Source organism: Saccostrea echinata, unplaced genomic scaffold (genome assembly GCF_033153115.1).
Source record: "Saccostrea echinata isolate AGI-Se365-2 ecotype Australia unplaced genomic scaffold, CSIRO_AGI_Sech_v1 ptg000054l, whole genome shotgun sequence".
Taxonomy (NCBI): domain Eukaryota; kingdom Metazoa; phylum Mollusca; class Bivalvia; order Ostreida; family Ostreidae; genus Saccostrea; species Saccostrea echinata.
In genome coordinates this window covers 62,226,645-62,250,991 of record NW_026889803.1, presented here as the reverse complement: position 1 = coordinate 62,250,991, position 24,347 = coordinate 62,226,645, and the positions used below count along the sequence as shown (strand labels likewise).

Sequence of the window (24,347 nt, the reverse complement as noted above, 5' to 3'; positions counted from 1 at the left end):
TGTGGGTCCTCTTATTTCTGAGATTTACCTTAATTAATTAAAGAGATTTGTTTAACTTTAAAAATGAATTTATTAAAACAATAATTTATAATTAATAAATACAATCAAGAAGCAATTATGGGTAATGGGTCAGGACGTATATATAACAATAATTGGTTGGGTCACCCATGGATAAATTTACCCAATGAAAACATATGGGTGGCATCAGATTCTTACCCATAATTATGGGTGTAAATGAGTTGGGAATATTGGAGCAGTTCAGTCAAGGTGTTAATACGACTGACCAACGTCCCAAACTGAAGAGGATGTTCAAAACGTCGCCTTTATATACCTTTCGTACAACGGTGCGAATTACTTCACGCACGAATAACAAGCGGTATCGCTAGTATTCGTGCGATGTTTGTATAGTTACAACTTTTGCACCAAGTAAAGGCTTTAGCATTACAAATGCGGGAAAAGGGATGAGATGTTGTTTGGAAATTGTTTTGGAGACGATGCCAAGTTGATTTTGGGTATGTCAGTCGAATAACATAGCCAGGTGGCCATTTGTTATTACGAGACGGCTGATCTATGGAGGAAATTCGGGTTTGTACAATACATGCAGACGATATTCATGAATTATACATAATAGTTGAAACATAAAGCATACATTAATAACATACAATAGTTGGTGATATCATGATATCAACATATGAAATCACGACGTATAGATATAATATTTAGGGCATAAATTAGGGTGATCCTATCTGTGGGTTGTTTATGGTTGGGGGGAAATCTGTAACACTTACTTTTCTGGTTTGGTAAATGGAAACAATGATTGACAAAGTGGAGAGAAAGACGATACAGGCAGCATAGATTTCATACTCGTCAGAAAACCACACTGAGGCACTGAAGGCTTGGAACACATAGAAAGGTGACAATACCTGAAAATAATCGTACAGTAAAACACGCTTATAGCAAACACGCTTATAATGAATTGAAGCTTACAGTGAAGTAAATTTTTATTCCCCATGCCTCTAAAATATATTGTGATATTAACAGATTTTACGAATTACATTTATAACGAAGCAAAATCGTCCATCCCTAGCACTTCGTTATAAGCATGTTTTACTGTATATTGAACCCAGACTGTTTCAATATATGTCACCTTTCATCACAAAAATTTAAATATTTCTATCACAGAAAATGTTGCTAAACAAAAGATAAGACTTTTAAAACTGATTTTTCTTTTATAATCAACTGATTTACGGTTTTACTGAAAGAAGTGCATAAAAAATTACGTTTTCTTTGTTTTAGTAAGAAAATCAGGAAAAGGGAGGATTTTTGTTTACTTTACATAAAACCATATAAAAGCTCCTCAATACTTAAAGTTATAGTCATCAGGTTCAATAGAGGGTATGGGAAATCTTCAAGATTAGTTTATGATTCAAGATTAGTTTACAATTCATCATTCATCTAGTAAATCAAAAGAATTAAATGTTGTATTTAATATATAAATAATACTTTTATACATCTCAAGAATCAAAGAACTCATCCTCAGCCAAGTGGTTATGATCTGCTACATGCCTCACAAACCCTTGTTCTATCATACTATCAAGTCTGGGATGTTTTTCAGGAGATTTGACTCTATATCAATATTGCTAGATCAATCTGTTGGTGTGTTGCAAAGTTATAGTCATTGACATTAACACCATTCAGGATGTTTCATGACTACTGTAGATCACCAAATTTTGGTGACACATTATTTTCGCAAGATGGCCATTAGGTATTTATAAGTGAGATATAATTTTCACAAACTCTGATTATTGTTCTATATAATCTTTTGTACTACAAATATACGTGAGAATTAAATTTTCATGAGCAGGCTGTCTCGCGTAATTACGCAAAAATAAAGTTCTCGTGAATAAAAAGTGATCTACAGTATGTTCTATGCTTCACTATAACCCATTCTATAAAGAGTGATATATTTAATGAGTTGACTTGGATATAATGTCAACTAGTATCTATACTACAAATATCTAGATTTGAATCCTGCAATAATATCTCTCAATTTCAGCTTGTTGAATATTCTTTAGATGTACTTCAATTTTAAAATGTTCTTTTTTGGTCAATGATGCAACCTATGTACATGATTGTATAATGAGTAGAGATGTATGTAGGATTTCAGATCATGTGACATAAGCAATCCTGACTTCTAAATGACACCCCAGGGAAAGGGTTTCTGAGGCAAATAACAGATCAGAAACCCTATGCTATGGAGAAATTAAATGAACTAATACTGCTGTATCAACATAAACAATACAAAAATACATAAATAATATATAAGTAATACCTCTTTAAACAATAGGTATAAAACTGGTTTAACATGAACAGCAATGGAGTTAGCACCATATGTAACCCGTCTAGCAGGGGAAAAAAAGAAACAATTATGTGTGAATAAAATCTATACTACTATACAAGCAGAATGATGAGATAGGTTCACAAGTCTCCAGATTACTTTGAGATTATTTATATGTGATACAGACGATATATTGTCTAGTACTTTACAATGGAAAGATCTAGCTCATAAGAGTTTTATGTACATATATATATCTAAGAGCATTGAAAAATTCCCTACCTGCGACACACCTCCGTGACAGACAGACCCTGTGAAGTATGAAGCTGTGAACAAGTTAAAATATCCTCCAGACCTCTGAAAAGTAAAACACACACAAATCACAGTAAACCAGAATGTTTCTCATTACATGAATTACTGATAGCTCATCATGAAAGCATCTATATAAATACTTAAATTGTTAAAAACTTCATTTTGTATGGCATTACAGGGATTTTTTAGAAATACAGTTTTTTTCATTTTTGTCTATGAGGCCAGTTCTATGAATTATATTTTGTTGCAACAATGCTTACTTGAGTTTTTGGAATTCCTGAGATTCATAATTCCAGCAATATTTTACTTTCTTCACCATAAAATACCTCAACAGATTTTCATCAGTCTATAATATTGGGAAAATAAGTCATTACAACAGGCTATCAGGCTTCAATGCTCAACCCCATCCCAATTGTCTCCCAAATACATAGAATAAATGAAATCTCTTATTGGTACATGATCTCTAAACTCAACATTTACACAGTCTCAATTTTCAGTGCATTGAATCAGGCTTGCTATCACAGTATCAAATGCTAGACTTCTTGATGAAAGTCTATACATTGGTATTCTTATATAGTCTATTTGTGGACACTTTGGCTCAATTCTAAAACAGTTTGGCTCACTGAAATATACCTGTATCAGCTAAAGACAGTTTTGACCTTTGATTGTTCAACCAATGACAGTCTGGCTCCAAAAATATATTCTCAATTTACACATGCACGTAATTACATATGTTTTTCTTGTAAAAAAGAGAGAGAGAGTGAGAGATAAAAATTACATGCCTTCCTCCATTTAAATACTTTTATAATTCTTACAAGGGGTTATCAAAAAGTTCGTGGACTGATGCGATAAAATTAATACTATGTAGTCTGTGCTTATAAAATTTATGAAAATCATAAGTCAACAAAAGTTTAAGAAATGTTGAAAATTTTAGCTTAATAAGTTGATAATTTGCCAAATTATTCTAAATTAAAAAAGACGTATAATCATCCGACGCAGTCGCCGTTTAGTTTCATGACGTCCGACAACCTCATTGCTTCTCATTGTTTCTCAATGTCCACTCCGTCTACCTTATACACTTATCTTGATGTGATTACTTGGAGTTAATTAAGGACTTAAGCCCTTATGTTTATATGACTTTACAATGTCATGAACAGCTGCTTTCAATGCATATAATATTGTAAATGTATCTATATATAAGGAAAGATCCTCACTTGATTATGTCAGAATACTTAGCTTGTTGGAGTTCAAATTTTACCAAACATGATCAACGTCACTTTTCGACGTGACTGATTTTTGACACCCTGACTACAAATTGACTTTAACTGTGCATCTTTCAACTCTCTGAATCTTTTTGGGTATTTAAAATGAGTACTCTGGGTGTATCTTATTTTTCTGTAGCCAATTTAAACATTCTCTAGGTCTATACCAGTTTTTCCAGGTGCGAAACTTTAAAGAATGTTGGAAACAGAAACCCCTCCCCCTTTTTGACGTCATTTTCAAGTCCTTAATTGTTTGGATACTCCATATAAAATTTACGATAAAATTTAATAGAATTTACAGAATGGGGTAAAAATTGAAAATTTTACGGAACAATTGTGTTGTATCATATGCCTGAATTAATTGGATTTTTGGATGACAAATGCTCATATCAAAAGAGTTTTTCTCAGTTACACTCAGGTAGAAAAAACGTCATATTTGAGGTTGCGCCGCTTGAACATACCATTGCTTACAAAAACATTTACAATTTATTAAAAAAAATATTTTATGATTTATGGTTTATTATATAGATAGAAAAGATGATGCTAGCTAAATGTATTAAAATTCATTGATGTATTTAAAGCGGTTTTAATTTTATGGTGCTAGTCCACGAACTTTTTGATAACCCCTCGTATATATGTACTTTGATGCTTTAAGTAGTCTCCATTACTACATGAACTTTCAAGATTTCACTAAACAATTAGAATACACAATTTATCTATGCTTTCCTAGCCTCAACTTTCAGATAAAATTCTATGATTTTTTTTATATTCTGAATTTTTAATTTTTGTTGGGGGGGGGGGGGGGATGTGTGCAAGAAAAATTTTAACAATGTCTTTATTGGTATATTTTTTAGTTATTTTTGCTTCTTTGACAAAGCACACTTACCCCTCTCTGTAGAAGATCTGCAGTAGCCTTCCGTCGTTTCTTGGTGAAAAAAAATGCTGGGGGTGGACGAATTATTTTGACTCTAAAACAGAATGGTACTTTCATTCGCATCATAAAAACATTTAACATTTATTTTAACAGACCTCATCCTTTACACTGACTTTTGACCCAAAATCTTCTCTCTTTTTTTGCATCTCCAACATCAAAATTCTGGTCCCAATTTCACATACATTATATTAGAATTCCTGAAAGTACAATTCGTCAAAACTCTGGGTAGGCTAGTTAAGAGAAAGTTATATCCTTAAATAGATTCAGACTGTTAAAGTCTCTAGTGTCTGGTTAGCATGGTTTACATTAGCTACAACAGTTGATATGCCTGACACTCTCTAGGAATTACATTCTACAGTACATATTCACACTGTCAAACACAACTAATGGTTTATACATTTAACAGATATATATTTTTATGTTTTCCTTAAACTTTTTTCAAACTTCCTGTCTAGAATAAATGGAGAATTGTATTTTATAAAATCATTTTATGACTGCTAGTTTATAATCATATAAAAGATGACAAAAAAGTATTAGTCAAATATGTAGAGAAACTGGTACAAACAAATCAGGACTAAGAGTAAACTTTAAATGTCACTGATTTTATTTATCTAATCAGAAGCAGGAAGTCATTAAAAGGAAGAAGAGATTTTATTTAACATTTGTTTCTTTTATCTAACTGTGTACGGTTTGATTTTTTTTATTCTATGAGGTCACCAAGTCAACTACACACAGATGGTGAGTTAAAATTGTAACATTTTGTGATTTTGCTAGTTAGTATATAATTAAATCTTTAAAAAAATCCTCTTTTCGTTGGGGCTGGTGAAAGATTTTTTTTCAGCTGTTATTTTTTCCTGATAATCCCCTGACCCTTTCAAAATTGAACCTATAGAAAATATCATTAAAACAGTATCTTGATTTCATTCATTAAAATTCAGCAACTCATTTGTATTCAAAGCATCATCTGAATGTTGATTATAGTGCTTCTTCAATTTACCATGATTGTGTTACCTGGGTTTTTTTATGCCCCCATAATCAAAGATTCCGGGCATATAGTTTTTGCCCTGTCCATCCGTCTGTCTGTCTGTCTGTTTGTCTGCAAAAACTTTAACCTTGCCCATAACTTTTGATTGGTTGGAGCTATGGCTTTCATATTTCACATGTTTATTCCTTGTGACAAGACCTTTCTTTGGTTACCATCACATTTGACCTTTTGACCTTGATCTTGGAGTTTGATCCACTTTTGCAAAGGTTTTTGAGAATTTAACCTTGGCCATAACTTTTGAACACTTGGAGCTTGGGTTTTCAAACTTCACAAGTGCATTCCTTCTGAGAAAGCCTTTTTCTGGATACTAACATCTTTGACCCTTTGACCTCAAACTTAGAGTTTGACCTACTGTTGAAAAAACTTTAACCTTGACCATAACTTTTGAACAGTTTGAGCTAGGTCTTTCATACTTTGCATGTGTACTCCTTGTGACAAGACCTTTCTTTGCATACCAACAATTTTGACCTTTTGACCTTGACCTTGGAGTTTGACCTACTTCAAATTTGAAAATTTTTATCTTGGCCATCACCTCTGAACAGTTAGTGCTATGGTTTTCATACTTCACAAATGCATTCCCTGTGACAAGACCTTCCTTTAGATACCAACAACTCTGACCCTTTGACCTTGACCTTGAAGTTTGACCTACTTTTGAAAAACTTTAACCTTGGCCATAACTTTTGAACAGTTGGTGTTACGGCTTTCCTACTTCACTTGTATATTCCTTGTGACAAGACCTTCCTTTAGATACCAACAATTTTGGCATTGACCTTTACCTTGGAGTTTGACCTACTTTTAAATTTTTAACATTGGCCATAACATTTGAACGTTTGGTTCTAGGGCTTTCACATTTCATGATCATGTGTATCACTTGTGACAAGAACTTCCCTTGGACACCATTTGACCTTGACCTTGCCGTTTTACTTACTTGGAAAAACCTTTAACCTTTGCCATAACTTTTCAAAGGTTTGTACTAGGGCTTTCATATCTCACAGGTATATTCCTTGAGACAAGACCTTTCTTTTGGGTACTAACATTTTTGATTTCTTGACCTGGAGTTTGACTTATAAAAATATAAGCTTGTTAATAACCTTGGTTACCATATACTAAAACGATAATATTGTTTTTAAAAAAATTAAAAATTTACAGGACAGCTGTGTGAATTCAGAGTAAACCGAGTACAATAGCAACATGATAGTATTCCTCTCACCTTGTACCATCTCTGGTGATTAGCACCACCTCAGCTACAAACCACCGTTCATACTGATCCTGAAATGTTTCAAAAACAGTATGTATTAATAGCTAAATAGCTGTTTAATCCTTGAAGATTTAAATTGATATCAAAGAATCCAATCTCCCTCTTTCTCCAAATTAAGTATGCAGAAAGTGGCCACACCTCTTAAAAGCCTAGGTTTGTGTATTTGCATTGTTTGTGTGTATATTTATGCCCCTGTTATCGAAGATTCGAGGGCATATATTAGTTATCCAGGTCCAATCAAGGATATATGAAGGCCTAAGGGTGTATGGAATACAACCCGGGGTAAATCCAAGTACACCCTTGATTGGACCTGGATAACGAATTTATTTCCTATGTACCCAAATAAATTCTTTGTAAATAAGTTCAATCAAATGTGTTTCAAGCTATCAATAAGATTTACTATGTCCTACAATGCATCGTGACGTCATGTTATTTGCTTTTTATCATGGAGAAACTATGCACTGTGATGTCACGTTTTTTACCCCCTGCTCAAGTCGGGTGTACAAAAATTTACACCCGACTTTGTAACCAATCAAAGTTCGTGTTACAAGCTACTTAGGAAATAATAGTTTTTATCCTGTCCCTCCATCTGTCTGTCTGTTTGTCTGCAAAAACTTTAACCTTGCCCATAACTTTTGATTGGTTGGAGCTATAGCTTTCATATTTCACATGTATATTTCTTGTGACAAGACTTTTCTCTGAGTATCATCATATTTGACCTTTTGACCTTGGAGTTTGATCTAGTTTTGCAAAATTTTACCAAACTTTAACCTTGGCCATAACTTTTGAACAGTTGATGCTAAGGCTTTCATACTTCATGTATGTAATCCTTGTAACAAAACCTTCCTTCGGATACCAACAACTTTGCACCTTTGACCTTGACCTAGGAGTTTGACCTACTTTTGAAAAACGTTAACTTTTGCCATAACTTTTGAACAGTTGGTACTAGGGCTTTCATTCTTCACACGTATATTCCTTGAGACAAGACCTTACTTTGGATACCAACAACTTTGACCCTTTGACTTTGGAGTTTGACCTAATTTGGAAAACTTAAACCTTGGCCATAACTTATGAATATTTGGTGCTAGGGGTTTCATATTTTACCTGTGTATTTCTTGTGAGAAGGCCTTTCCTTGGGCACCATTAATTTTGACCAATTAACCTTGACCTTGATGTTTGACATACTTTTGAAAAAACTTTAACCTTTTCCATATCTTTTCAATGGTTGCTGCTAGGGCTTTCATATTTCACAGGTATATTCCTCGGGACAAGACCTTACTTTAGGTACCAATTTTTTTGATTTGCACCTGCTCCAAAAACTTTAACATGTTCACTCACCAGAAAAATGTAGGTCAGATCCAGTATCAAAGTAAATCTGTTAATTTCCAATCCAGATGCATCATCCACGCAAGTTTAGTCATAACAGACCTTATAGTTACTTGGGTACAGAGCTTAACTCCAAAACCTTTACCCTGCTCACTCATCTGAAAAATGTTGGTCATATCCAGCATCCGAAGCAAGTCTGGAAGTGTACATCCCTAGATGCAACATCCCTGCAAATTTGTTCCTGGTAGGGCTTATAGTTACTTGGGAATATACCAGCTCCAAAAACATTAACTTGCTCATTCATATGGAAAATGAAGGTTATATCCAGCATCCGAATGCATCACCCATGTTTGGTCTGGGTAGAGGTTATAGTTACTTGAGAATGGACTTTAACTCAGAAGCCTACTTCTGGGGTATAGCATAAGCTCATCTTGACTAAGCTGATGTGAGCTAATAAACTAATGCACAAGAATTATATATTCTTTGCAAGTTTTACTAAGTATAGTCATAACTTGTAACTGGTTGAGAACATATCATCTCTAAAAACAGTGACTCTTATCACTCAATCATAATTTGATACAAGAAGCACAGCGTTTTTTTTTCCTTATATAACTGGTACCAATAAATGGTACCATTCCCAATGCCAAAAAACGTTAATTTTTCCCAATTTTGAGACTAAAATTTCCCAATTCAACTGCCAAGCAACAGACTACGATGACATCGTATTTCTTTTTAAATGAAACATTGTACAAGTTGACTAAAAGTTTCACTTCTGCTGAAATCGAAAGTAAAGATTAGTCGTAATATGGTGGGACCTGTGGTGTAAACAGTGTAGTGTCATACATTTTGACAAATTGAAAGCATGAAAATGCGAAAACAAGGGACATTGATATTGAAAACAATAATACTTGTTGTTTATTCTTTGAAACACGGAGTATTAGGTAATGAGGTTGGAATAAACGCAAAATACATTTCATTTGTTTAAATGACAGAAAATTCTCCTTTTTCTACTTCGATTCTATTTTTCCCAATTGAACCGGTACCAGACCCTTTCCCAATGGGTAGAAAAAAATCGCTGAAGCATATGAAGCATAATGGCAAATGTACCTTTTATTGATTCATTTGTTCTATTCTGGTCTTGGTAAGATTTATAGTTTCTTGGAAACAGACCTGCCCAAAACACTTATTCAAACATAGGAAGCTGACATTTCTACTGATGCTAAAGGTCAAGAAAAAAAGCTTACAATAACTTTATCATGGTGAAGTACTGGATCTAAGAGTATTTAACTTTATAATTCATGGACTCAAAAAGTTGAATGTGTTTGACCTGGTTTTTTAAAGAAACCAAAACAAAAAAGAGCTTTTACCTTGAGTAATACTTTAGTGGCATCTGACAGCTGAGTCTCAGTGTGAGTACACTTAATGTACCATTGTGGGCACCAGTACAAAACCAAGGGTAAAATTCCACCAGTCAGTAGATACCCCAGGTATACAAGGGACCTCTTCATCTTGTTTAGTTTATAGCCAGATATTTCCTACAAATACATATAACTTTGATCAATATGATTTAGTGTGGCATTGCCACTTCTTTCTACATACTCTATGATTTGAAAAAAAGAGGCTCCTGGGCCTCAATGGTCACCTGAATATCGTGAGTTTTTTAAGACTATGACCACTTTGGGCTCACCTGGAACTGGCTTAGACTTCTATCACAAGCATTTTACAGTTTTATCATTATCAAATTCATGCAGCTTGCCCCCCCCCCCCATCCCCCCCCCCCCCCGAGACACACACACACACAAAATTGCAAGGAGCTTTTCTGGTGAGACTGTCAACATGGCATTTTCAAAACAAGTTACCTTTTTTTATACATGTACTTACCTTAAACAAAACCATGGTATTGGAATACATGTATCATTGTTTAAAATACCGAAGTTCAACTAATGTTTCAAATATATTGAATAAATTTTTTCTTTAAAATTTACAATGAACATGATTTAACCAGGTCATTCATGCTTGCCTTACCATTTGGTCATCTGTGCCCTTGTTGAGATACGTCACTCCACTGTTTACAGCGGAATCCATTCCGTTCTCCATCTTCACCTGGTGGTATTCTCCTATAAAAGGTAAAAAATTTACAGTAAATACTACTGACAGTGAAACACATATTAGATTTACAGGATTTTAGTACAACACATAATTCACATTGTTATACCTTTCAACTTTGGTTCCTATAAAAATTTATACTAAAAAAGTCTAATATTTCCAATGTTTTCCTGAGTGGTCATAAAAAAATCAATGTTTGACCTCAGAGTGAGCCTGTGGATGAAATATTGGACCGCTAATGTCACGCTGTGGGCGGTATCAGCTAAATATTGTGTTCAGCAGTGACAAAATTGACCGAGTTTTACCGCAGTGCTGGTAAAGAAAATTTTCATCATGGAAGCAAAAAAAAAAAAATAAATAAATAAAAGGTATAACAAAACATTTATTGACTGACTTCTTGGGCAAAATGCGTTTTGTCAACCCCTCGAACCAAACTGTTTGCCTTTGGCCGAACAGCCTCAGGCAAATAGTTTGGTTCTTGGATCAGAGAAAATGCATGTTGTCCTTGAACCCAGTCAATAAATGTATAGTACAATACAATATTTACAGTATTTGCTGATAGTAAAACACATATTGTCCCACTTTAGACAAATCTGTAGAATAATGCTTGTTAAAAACAGATCAAACACACTGTCTCTGAGCATACGTTTCATTAAACTTTGAGCCGGAGATTCTGTTCTACATTAATCTGTTGTAAAAAAAAAAAAAAAAAAAAAAAGACTGGAAATATGTTCATAGGACATGAATGCCCCCCCCCCCCCTCCCCAGGGTATATTAGTAATGCAACATGAAAATTTGTATTAGTGTATGAAATTTGATGAGAATATCTTGAATAGTTTCTTTAAATTGAAATCTAAAAAGTTGGATATAGATGTTAAATTTTCACCAAATTATGTATAAGTGCATAAGCTTACATAAAAATATTTTAAATGGTTTCTTTAAAACTAAGAAAAATGCAAATTAAACAAAAGTGAGGTCAAGGTCACAGAAAAATGCAAGGTCAAAAGTTTTTGATGCAGTTCAACTAAGAACAGCTCTCACTAATACGTATCAGCATATTAAGTTTGATAACACTATCTTGAATGATTTATTTAAAACTGATCTAAGGAAAGGTCGAAGTCAAATACAGAATTCTCATGAATGTTCTAGAGGGATCAATATCATTCCCCAACCCCAAGAATTCTCTAGAACTGTTCAAGAAGAAAAAGACCCCCCCCCCCACACACACACACTCAATTGAATCATAAAAATAGTATATTCATTATATAGTAAAACATTAAAATCAGCAAATCAGTATAAAGTCTGCCATTAGAAAACAGAAGACTTAATTACTTTTTAATGAAAAAATGAAACAGTCTTAATTTTAATAATCAAGTCAGAAGTGATTCAAGTGACATTCCTAATGCACTGGTTCACATGTAACAATTCCGAAAGATTTGAAATGAGACTTTAAATAGATTTAGAGGTCATCTCCAGACAAAAAATGTCGCAATACATTAATTGTGCACAATTAATCTTAAAACATCCTCATCTTTGATGAATCTGAAAATATACCAACTATATGGATTCAAATGCAAAAAATATTTTTACTAAATTTGAAAATATATATATATATTTTTTTTTATTTACATAATGTACTAAAAATAAATATTTATTCTGAACTCTGATGATAAATGTGCATACTTAACATATATAAAGAATGTGTATGAATTAAGGAAGTTACCAGTGTATGAAGTTCAATGAAAACATTTTGAAAAAAAAAGTTTCTTTCAAACTTAGGTAAATGCAAAATGAAAAATAACGAGGACAAGTTCACATGGAAGGTCAAGTCAACAAATTGTGACACAGTTGAATAGCTCCCATCAATATGTTACATTTTATGAGTAATGATAAAATTATCTTGGGAATAATATCTTGGAGCTAAATCTATGAGGAAATAAGTCATAAAGGAGGTCTGAGTATCATGGGAAAGACCAAGGTGAGAAAATTACGACACAGGTGATAGCTCTGACCAATATGTATCTATGTAAGAAATTTTGGTTAATATATCTTGAATACCTTCTTTTAAATTGAGCTAAACACAAATGTGACAGATGGACAGACAGACATGAGGTTGGAAGGATGGAGGGACAGGAGGTCATAAGTTAACCCAGACATATACGTGGTTTGGGATAAAAACATTCAATTATGTCTGAGGGATGGTATTATTGATAGTGATCTTGTAACTGAGGAATGAATTCAGAGGCCTGTTCAACAGAACGAATGTTCACAAGCACTCGTGAACATTTCTGTTGGAGGGATAAGGAATTTAGGCGAGCGATCGCAAACGTTCACTCTGTTGATCAGGCCTCAGCTGTGTGTTTTGAGATGAAAATGTAAAGAAAAGTCTAAAATTTATTTAGCAACTTTCCGAGTCTGGAACTTTTGGCTAAATTTGACTAAAATCTATCACTGTATTTAATCATTTAAGTTTTTTAACATTAGCATGTCAAATAGAAATCCACTGGGCATTTCTGAAAAAAAATATGGGACAGAACATTCTACAGACACATCTGACAAACAATCTCTAATACATACATCTGACAAACAATCTCTAATACATACATCTGACAAACAATCTCTAATACATACATTACATACATCTGACAATCTCTAATACATACATCAGACAAACAATCTCTAATACATACATCTGACAAACAATCTCTAATACATACATCTGACAAACAATCTCTAATACATACATTACATACATCTGACAATCTCTAATACATACATCAGACAAACAATCTCTAATACATACATCTGACAAACAATCTCTAATACATACATCTGACAAACAATCTCTAATACATACAACTGACAAACAATCTCTAATACATCTGACAAACAATCTCTAAAACATACATCTGACAAACAGTCTCTAATACATACATCTGACAAACAATCTCTAATACAAACATCTGACAAACAATCTCTAATACATATACCTGACAAACAATCTCTAATACATACATCTGACAAACAATCTCTAATACATACATCTGACAATCAATCTCTAATACATATACCTGACAAACAATCTCTAATACATACATCTGACAATCAATCTCTAATACATACATCTGACAAACAATCTCTAATACATACATCTGACAATCAATCTCTAATACATACATCAGACAAACAATCTCTAATACATACATCAGACAAACAATCTCTAATACATATATCTGACAAACAATCTCTAATAATATACATCTGACATACAATATCTAATACATAATCTAACAATCTCTAATACATATACCTGACAATCTCTTATACATTCATCTGACAAACAATCTCTAATACATACATCTGACAATCAATCTCTAATACATACATCAGACAAACAATCTCTAATACATACATCTGACAATCAATCTCTAATACATACATCAGACAAACAATCTCTAATACATACATCAGACAAACAATCTCTAATACATATATCTGACAATCTCTAATAATATACATCTCACATACAATATCTAATACATAATCTAACAATCTCTAATACATATACCTGACAATCTCTTATACATTCATCTGACAAACAATCTCTAATACATACATCTGACAAACAATCTCTAATACATACATCTGACAAACAATCTCTAATACATACATCTGACAATCAATCTCTAATACATACATCAGACAAACAATCTCTAATACATACATCAGACAAACAATCTCTAATACATATATCTGACAAACAATCTCTAATAATATACATCTCACATACAATATCTAATACATAATCTAACAATCTCTAATACATGCATCTGACAAACAATCTCTGATACATACATCTAACAATCTCTAATACATACATCTGACAATCTCTAATACATACAACTGACAAACAATCTCTAATACATACATCTGACAAACAGTCTCTAATACATACATCTGACAATTAGGGCTGGGACGATACAACTTTTTCTATATCGATACGTATCCCGATATTTGAGCCACGATACGATATGTATCACGATATGTTTAACTGGTTATAAATTCTTTTTTATATTGAAGTGAACAAAACATTTCTTCACATATAAGAATAATTTATTCAAAGAAGTTGTATATCTGTTGTAAAACTTAATTATTTTGCACAAGTGGTCTTAATTATTATGTATTTCATATTTATATTTATATTAAGCATATTTATTTTACATATTAAACCCAAAATGTTAAGTAAACAAAGAAAAACATTAGTCAGAATTTTTTGGGCAATATGTCGATATTTCTTCATATGTATCGATATGCGTATCATCCTCACATTGAATCGATATTATCGATATCTCGATATATCGTCCCAGCTCTACTGACAATCAATCTCTAATACATACATCTGACAATCAATCTCTAATACATACATCTGACAAACAATAAAAATGCATTACATGCATCTGACAAACAATCTCTAATACATACATCTGACAAACAATTTCTATTACATGCATCTGACAAACAATCTCTAATACATCTGACAAACAATCTCTGATACATACATCTAACAATCTCTAATACATACATCTAACAAGCTCTAATACATGCAGCTGACAATCTCTAATACATACATGTGACAAACAATCTCTAATACATACATCTGTAACCCTAATCCAGAGTCATTGAAGCATAATATGTAGGTCAGCAACAGCATCTGAAGCATGTATCCAACATAGATTTACAACTGTAGATAAGCAAAGAATAAAACTTACATTAGCATCTACAAACTAGATGCAGCACAGATATGTAGACAGATCCACTGACATGTAGACAGACATGGTGATTTCACTTCTCCAATCACAGCTATATTGTTGGGTTTGATATTTTGTGTAATAGAAGGGACATATATAAGTTACTTGCTGTCATTGGTCTTTGGTCATATCACTGAAGCTTATCTTTAACCTATTAATTTTAACAGTTGGTAAGAATTCTCAAACTTGTAGCAGGTTTGCTCCAGTATTTAAAATCTTACATCGTGGGACTTACCTGTGACGTGAATGAAACCAAACTTGTAAACAAGCTATACTGAATTACATGGACACAGTATATACTGCTAATCCCATGTATCTTGTAAGAAAGTTCATGGTAAAACCAGCTCTGTACAGTTTTCATTACTGACATATAATCATATGCATGTAAATTAAAAGATTGCTTGTTAGGGAGATTAACCAAAATAGCTCATGTGACAATTATGCTGAAAGTCACGTTACACAGGTATTTATAAACAAGAGGCCCATGGGCCACATCGCTCACCTGAGCACACTGGCTGGGCAAAAGCACAAATCAGTTCAGTATTGAAAAGATCGGGGGGGGGGCTTGAATTTTAAACTACCTTCCATGTCAATTTAACAAATGGCTTTGTTGTACTTGAAAAGCTTTAAAAAAAAATTCCCATATATTCCTTTGTAAAAATTTGATCCCCCATTGCGGCTCCTCCCTATCCCATGGGTCATAATAATAATAATAATAATAATAATAATAATAATAAAACTTTATTTAAAGAAGGTAGCCTGGTTAGTGCATGCACTATTCTTCCCCAGGGCCTTCTATATATCAATTACAAATATAAACAAGTACACATGTAAATAAAACAGATATAGTCTTAAGGAATTACAATCACAAAATTATGAATAGAGTGTCCATGTCTGGTAATATGTACATACAACTAACAATCACATTGTAGATAGGATATCAAAATCTTACTGTGCTCAAATAATTGTACGACAGCTGATAATGTAATTTTCTACATTACACTTAAATGTTCGTAGAGATTGAGAGAGTCTTATGTGCTGGGGAAGTTTATTCCACAGGTGCACACCTGAGTACTGAAAAGAGGTCTTGAATAAGTTTGTACGGAACTTAGGTAATTTAAGGTCATAATTAGTTTCAGATCGCAGGTTATAAGAAGCTGAGTAGTGAAATTCAAATAAATTACAAAGATATTCGGGAGTCATTCCGCTGAAAATTTTGTATAATAATATGTATTTGTATAGATTAACTAGCTCATAAACTGTTAACCATCCAAGTTTCTCAAACAGTGGTTTAGAAGAAGAATCAGGACTTGCGTCAAGGATAATCCTGGCTGCCCTTTTTTGTAATTTAAATAGTCTACCCATGTCCTGCTTGGGGGCATTACCCCAAATAGTCAAACAATAGTTAATAGATGGTAGAATATAAGCATTGTAATATAGTTTTCTGGTATGTAGGGGAAGAAATTTTTTTATCTTACGTAGAGTAAATAACTTATAGTTTATGGTTTTACAAACTGAATCAATATGATTTGCATACTGTAACTTATCATCAATATGTACACCAAGAAGTTTCTCAGTTTCAACCATTTCAATTGTTTTGTCTGAGGCATAAAGTTGTAAATTTGGATTATCTAGTTTTGATTTTCTTTGCTGTGTCCCCATTAGCATACATTTTGTTTTGTCTACATTTAATACCATTTGGTTTTGAGCACACCATTTCTCAATCTCGCAAAGATCTGAATTTAGTGTATTTTCTAAACATCTTGCATTATGATTATTAGAATACAGAGTTACATCATCAGCAAACATATCAATATTTGAATTGTTTACATGTAATGGAAGGTCATTTATGTACAATAAAAATAAAAGTGGACCCAAAATTGAGCCCTGTGGTACTCCTGCTGTGACGGGTAGAATATTGGAGACACATGTTCCAAATTTAACACACTGAGTCCTGTCGTAAAGATATGACTTAAACCACTTTATAGCTGTATGGTCAAATTTGTAAAGGGTTAATTTCTCTAGAAGAATGTTATGATTTACCAAATCAAATGCTTTACTAAAATCTATAAATGTAATACCGATTAGTTCACCACGATCCATTGCATTAAGCCAACTTTCTGTTAGTTTTGTAAGTGAAGTTTGACACAAGTGGAGTTCTCTAAACCCTGACTGGGATTGTGTTAGTAGATTAAATTCATTAGTGAAATTTTGTATTAGCTTAGCTACATGTTTTTCTATCAATTTAGATATAGTCGGTAGAATAGAAATTGGACGATAATTATTCGGGTCAGCTTTGTCACCTTTCTTAAAAATAGGTGTTACTTTGGCTTGTTTTAAATTTGTCGGGAAAATACCACTTACTATGCTAGCGTTAATAAGATGAGTTATAGGTTTACATATATATTTAGATGCGACTTTCAAAAGACGCGGTCCAATAAAGTCAACGCCAGCTGATTTATTGATATTAAGAGAATTTAACATGTTAAAAACTTCACTTTCCTCAATTAGATGAATACTAAAAAAGGTTTCATCATCAAGCTTAGACCTAACAAAATTACGTAATATATTTGGATCATACTCATGCTTTGGCATTTCCAAAAGAAGCTTGTTTGAGACATCTGAAAAGTGGTTATTAAAAGTATTTGCAATATCCTGTAAATTATCAATAATTCCCTCGTTAGAAAACACATGAGATGGAGTTATATTCTTTGAATTACATGTTAATTGATTAAGATAGTTCCACATTTCTTTGGGATTTGAACTCTGTTCAATCGCTGTTTTATAGTATGAAGATTTTGATATATCTATAAGAAGACTAACTTTGTTTCGATAAAGTCTATAGTTTTCCAAATCTCCTTCTTTGTGGTAAGAGTCACGTAAGTGTCTAGCATCGTTTATTTCTTGTGTCATCCATTTAGGACGAATTTCACTCTTTACTCGTTTGGTTTTAACTTGTGCATGCTGGTCAAGTACGCTATTAAATAATTCGTAGAATTCAGTTAGTATTTCATTAGGGTCATGCGTCTGGAGGAGATTGTTAAAGTCTACATCTTTTAAGTCTTGGAGGAATTTATTTTCATCAAACTTTTTGAAATCTCTATACTGAATTTCTTTGTGTTTTCCTTTTTGCTGCATGCATTTAGTTTTTCTAGTGGCACATATTGGGTAGTGATCAGAGATGGCTATAAAAGGTACATTCACTTCACACATGTTATCTGGTTTATTAGTGTAAAAATGATCTATTAGGGTACTTGAGGTATTAGTTACTCTGGTTGGTGCTGTAATTAATTGTGAAAAACCAAACTCTTCTAAAGCATATGTCCAACTTTGTGGGGGTTCTTTGAATAAGTCTATATTAAAATCACCTGTTAAGATAATTTCTGCATCGTCACAGCAGGAGGCACAATTTATTTCTCTAGCCAGATCCTCCGCCCAGCAGGAGGGAGCAGATGGTGGACGATATGCTGAACAATAATAAATTGGTTTAGAATTCTTTGTATTTAATTCCAGCCAAATTGTTTCTATATTACCAATTTCAAAATCAGGTCTACGTTTGTATCTTATATTATTAGAAATATATACCACAATTCCACCACCTGCCCTCAATGTGCGATCCTTCCTTTCCATATCAAAACCATCAATATTCAACTCAGAATCACTAATGTTATCATTCAAAAAGGTTTCACAAAGTCCTAGAATATTAAGAGTTTGTTTGTTTTGGAGCAGAATTTTAATTTCTTCAATTTTGGGCATTAGGTGGCAAATGTTCAGGTTCCCAAATTTTAAGCCTTTTTTAATCAAACCAAATTCATTATTGCTTTTTACACTGTCATTTTTTGTTAAATACAGTAGATTTGTCTTTGTCTGAATGTGAAACCTTCTTGGTAGCAGTTCTATTGATATTCCTATTTTTCTGAATGATTTTATAAGAATTAGATAAAGTATTTGAATTAATACTAGAATTTTGAACAGATGCACAAGAATATTCATAAACACGACATGAACAATAAACCTTATTACATTCTGAGCATAAACTATTAAGAAAAGAATATACGTTATTGTTATTAATTAACACTCGGGAACTGGTGACGGCTACACTTTCATTGCCTGTTTCCTAGTGGCTATGCGGACAAAGCTTGGTTTTGTGTCCTAGCTCTCCACAGTTCCAACAGTCTAGCTTTCTTCCATGTCTGCAGTGTCGCGATATATGGCCACTTTCCCCACAGAAATAGCAGAAGGTTGAACGGAAGGAATCATCGCCAACCGATGTTGTCATTTTTTTGACATTTGCTCGCATATTTCCTATTTTCAGAATATTCACATATCCTTGAAAAATTTTCAGCAGTGCTGCGGTACCTCTGTCTGACAGGTGGATTCCATCTTTCCAGTAGAATCCCTGTTTAAACTTTCCATCTCCAAAGAACTTTGAAGTAGGGATCACTGTGACACCATACATTTCCCAAACATTTTTAATAATTCCATTTATATCACTGATATCCGTATCACGTCTTGCTAACACTTCTGAAATAAACACACCTACACTGGGGTTCCGATTTTGGAGATCTGCAATTATTTCCGCAAAATCGTGTTCAATCCCCTCTGCATCTCGCCGTCTTGATGCATCATTTCCTCCAGCTAAAACAATAATACTCTGATAGGATGATACGTCCATTTTGGAAAGTTTTGCCCTTATATTAGAGATGGTTGCTCCTCGATTTGTGCTGACCTGTACTGTTGAATGCAATCCTCTGGTACGGATCCTTTGTAATATCGAGCTCCCAATGATGAGGACAGATTTATCCTTTGGTTTCTTTCCAGGTTGATTTTTCCCCCTTGTGAAATCTGTGGGATCGGATAAAGCAGGAGAAGTCTTGATATCAGAAGACTCGCTGGTATCTGTCATAGTACTGCTACTGATTAAAGGAACTTTAATGTCACACTGACTATGCCTTGATACACCAGATCCAGGAATCTGAATTCCTTCTGTTGATGTTTCCTTTTCCTTTGTCTTGTTTGGAAATGTTTGGGTACTTTTTGTAAGAAGAGATGTGGCCTTCCTTGATGCATTTAATTGTTGTTTAAGATCACTGACCTCTTGTGACAGAAGTTGGACAGTATCTGAAAGTTCCTTAATGAGTTTTGCACTGTCAATGCACTGATGGCAATTCATTTGGGGGTGTTCATCATTTTGTGGGGCTTTACCTTTAGGAGTAGATGTACACTGGGGAGATGTGTCATCTATGGTCTTACATCTTGTCTCCAAATATCTATTAGAGGTCTTCAATTCCTTGAGGAACTCTTGGCACCACGAGAAATACGAGTCTCCTTGGATGTGAAGGGTATTTGTTTTCTCATAAATGGTAACTGTGACAGAGTCATCTCCAGATTTATAAATAGATCCATGTCTTCTTTTATCACGATTTTTAAACAGTACAAGTTCACTCTGTAGTAGGTCCAAGATGATAGGGTACTTGTCACCATCAAAAGTTATTGTGACACTCTTCTGGTTTTCCTTAACTTGCAGGAAATCTGGCACATCTAAATCTAGTTTCACAGATTCATTTGGTAGATCATTATTTACAATAAATGATCTTGAAAATCCAGTAAATGAGTCCAAAAGTGACTTAAAGAGGTTAGAACTATCACTCAAACTCATTATTATTCCATTGTAAATACTAAGTATAGATAAGAAATGCAGGAGCTGTAAAAAACACGTCTGGTCACCTTGACTGCTTATCAATAATCATTTGAACAAACTTGAATCTACACTATCTGAGGATGCTTCCATATCAATATGACTAAACATAGTTTTTCTGTTCTTGAGAAGAAATATTTTTTTCTATATGTTCTTATGTAAAACTTTCAATCCCCCATTGGGTCCCACCCAACCCCCCCAAAGACGGATCCAGGGCCAGTGCGCCGGGCATGCTCCCCCCGTTTGAATTTTTTTTTTGTAGAACTTATATGTCCATTATCCTATTTTAAGGAAAAACATCTCTTCTTTGTAAGAATTTGTCAGCTTCCCAGACCCCACCAAGGCCTTGCTCTAATACCACTGGGAGCTTCAATGCAGCCCCAAGACCCACTGCCTCTACTCCCCCCCCCCCCATTACGAAATTCCTGGATCTGTCACTCCCCCGGGGGTCATCATTTGAACAAAATTGAATTTACACTACCTGAGGATGCTTCCATATCAAAATGACTTATCATGGCTTTGCAGTTCTTCAGAAGAAGATATTTTCCTATATATTTCTATTTAAGACATTGATCCTCCATTGTGGCCCCACCCTACCCCCCGGGGGTCATGATTTGAACAAAATAGAATCTACACTACCTGACGATGCTTCCACATAAATATGACCAATCAGGGCTTTGCCGTTCCTGAGAAGAAGATTTTTTAAGATTTTTCCTTTATATTTCAATGTAAAACTTTGATCCTCCATTGTGGTCCCGCCCTACCCCCGGGGGTCATGATTTGAACAAACTTGAATCTACACTACCTGACGATGCTTCCATATAAATATGACTCATCATGGCTCTGCTGTTCTTGAGAAGAAGATTTTTAAAGATACTTCCTATATATTGCTATGTAAAACTTTGATCCTCCATTGTGGCCCGACCCTACCCCCGGGGGTCATGATTTGAACAAACATGAATCTACACTACCTGAGGATGCTTCCATATAAATATGACTCATCATGGCTTTGCTGTTCTTGAGAAGAAGATTTTTAAAGGTTTTTCCTTTATATTTCTTTGTAAAACTTTGATCCTCCATTGTGGCCCCGCCCTACCCCCGGGGGTCATGATTTAAACTAACTTGAATCTACACTACCTGAGGATGCTTCCACATGAGTTTCATCTTTCCTGACCCTGTGGTTCTTGAGAAGAAGATTTTTAAAAGATGCTATTTATTTTTCACCAATTCTCTATTATCTCCCCTTGAAAGAGGGTGTGGCCCTTCATTTGAACAAACTTGAATCCCCTTCACCCATGAATGCTTTGTGGCAAGTTTGGTTGAAATTGGCCCAGTGGTTCTGGAGAAGAAGATGAAATTGTGATAAGTTTACAACGACGCCGACGCCAACGACAGACAACGGACAAATTTCGATCAGAAAAGATCACTTGAGCCTTTTGCTCAGGTGAGCTGAAAAAAAATTATGCTCTCTTGTTCGTTGATCTTTTCTAATTAGAAAATTAAATATCTGGGATAGAAGGCTCCATGTATTTAAAAGAATAACCCAAGACTGTTAATTAATTATAACTTCAGAGAAGCCTCTTAATCATCACCGTTACTGCTGAGACTCCCAGTTCCTTCAACACAAGCTCATAAGAACAGCCACTGTATCAAATTTGTATACATGGTACTTTTTTGGAAATTTTTTCCCCATAAGCTCACAAAAAGTCAAAATTTCATTTAAACGAGAAAAAAAAAAAGAAAATAATCTAAACTGACTTTTTAAAATCAGTGTACCTGAGTAAACAATGTGAAAAAATGTGATACTTAAGTAAGCCATGCCAGATATATATGATACTTAAGTAAGCCAATATGCCAGATATATACGATACTTAAGTCCTAATTCTTCACATCTTTTTATGCTACGTTTACATTTATCGCCAGTCTTATTCTTTCATGCTATTGGCCATTTCAAATTATTTTTAATGGAATCAGCAAACATTGTGCAATGTACTCCTCTCTGTACTCATTACTTAGGGTACTGCAGGTTTGCTTTCATCATCAAATTTACGTACTACAGATAAACATGGTTACAGCAAACATACTAATAATAAATATAGAATTAAGCAAAGTGGTTTTCATTCCCGGTAGTTTTCAAACATAAGTAGTTGTAAACCTAATGATACAATGGATTATATTTATAATGAATCAAATTTGTTCTTCTCTAGCACTTTGCTATATAAAGCGTGATTTACTATACACAATTTTTACAATCTCAGCATCCATTTTGTGCACATTTGATTATGATGTCAGTGATGTCACAAAGGTAATGTCACATTTCTTCCTGTTTTTTTTTCCTTCTGAAAATTACTACCGGTATGTAGTCCAATTGTGTAAGAGGTATGCTCATTATTATAATAATAGTTTGAATTCTGATGACTATACATATTAATGTCTGTGGTGTGAGAATGTTAGAACAAACCATAACAACAACAAAAACATTTTTTTCCCAGGATGTTGATGATATCAATTATCCCTGACACTAAAAAGTTAAGAGGAATCTAATAGTCCAGTCAATTTATCATGAAATGTTTTAATTTTTTAAATTTTGCAATAAAAAATACTATAGTAATAATTTTTCCATAAATGCAACAAAACACAACATTAATTAAGAATAAATTATTAATATTTATATTAGTTTTATAGTACATGTATAACATGCATGTCATTGAAGTGTTAGATATAGATGTCATTCTTTATAATTATATAATCAAAAAAAGCATAATCAGCATAAAATAGTGTCTTTTTTCATAAATGCAAGAACATTTGCAATTAATTTACATATTTTAAAATTTTATTGAAACTTGCAATTACATGTACCATGTGTACTGTACATGAAGTGTTTAACGTACAGTGGTATTTTGTAATATTTCTTTTGCTTTAAAAAAAGTTATTCCAAATTCTTACTTTAATTTTTCATCAGATGCTTTTCATAAATATATCAATGGGCTAACTCTTTAGTGGCAAATTATTTTCCAAGCTTGCTTCATTTCATTTTTAGTCTATCTTTAAAACAGGAAGTCTTGTTTACCTCCAAATCTGAGTCTCATTGTATCGCAGTATTGAAACACATGGAAGCTTGGGGCTGTTATGCAGTTTATATTTTTATAATTCAATTGATTCTGCATGAAAACTTAACAACAATAACAAATTAAGGCTTTAAAAATATGATCTCCATTATGGTATTTACTAGGTTTATATAGTCAATGGTCAAAATAAAATAA

General features: G+C 33.5%; 1 protein-coding gene across 1 annotated transcript in view; it reads right to left on the bottom strand.

Moving 5' to 3' along the window:
- Nucleotides 1-24,347, bottom strand: part of LOC133171903 (polyamine-transporting ATPase 13A3-like) — a 53,650-nt gene that overhangs the window by 26,283 nt on the left and 3,020 nt on the right. The window contains exons 2-9 of the mRNA XM_061306698.1: nucleotides 10,498-10,589; nucleotides 9,840-10,007; nucleotides 7,099-7,157; nucleotides 4,796-4,877; nucleotides 2,908-2,993; nucleotides 2,618-2,692; nucleotides 2,333-2,402; nucleotides 789-923 (exon numbers count right to left, since the gene is read on the bottom strand). Of these exons, the coding sequence (XP_061162682.1) occupies nucleotides 789-923; nucleotides 2,333-2,402; nucleotides 2,618-2,692; nucleotides 2,908-2,993; nucleotides 4,796-4,877; nucleotides 7,099-7,157; nucleotides 9,840-10,007; nucleotides 10,498-10,589 (767 nt within the window). The remainder of the gene's footprint in view (nucleotides 1-788; nucleotides 924-2,332; nucleotides 2,403-2,617; nucleotides 2,693-2,907; nucleotides 2,994-4,795; nucleotides 4,878-7,098; nucleotides 7,158-9,839; nucleotides 10,008-10,497; nucleotides 10,590-24,347) is intronic.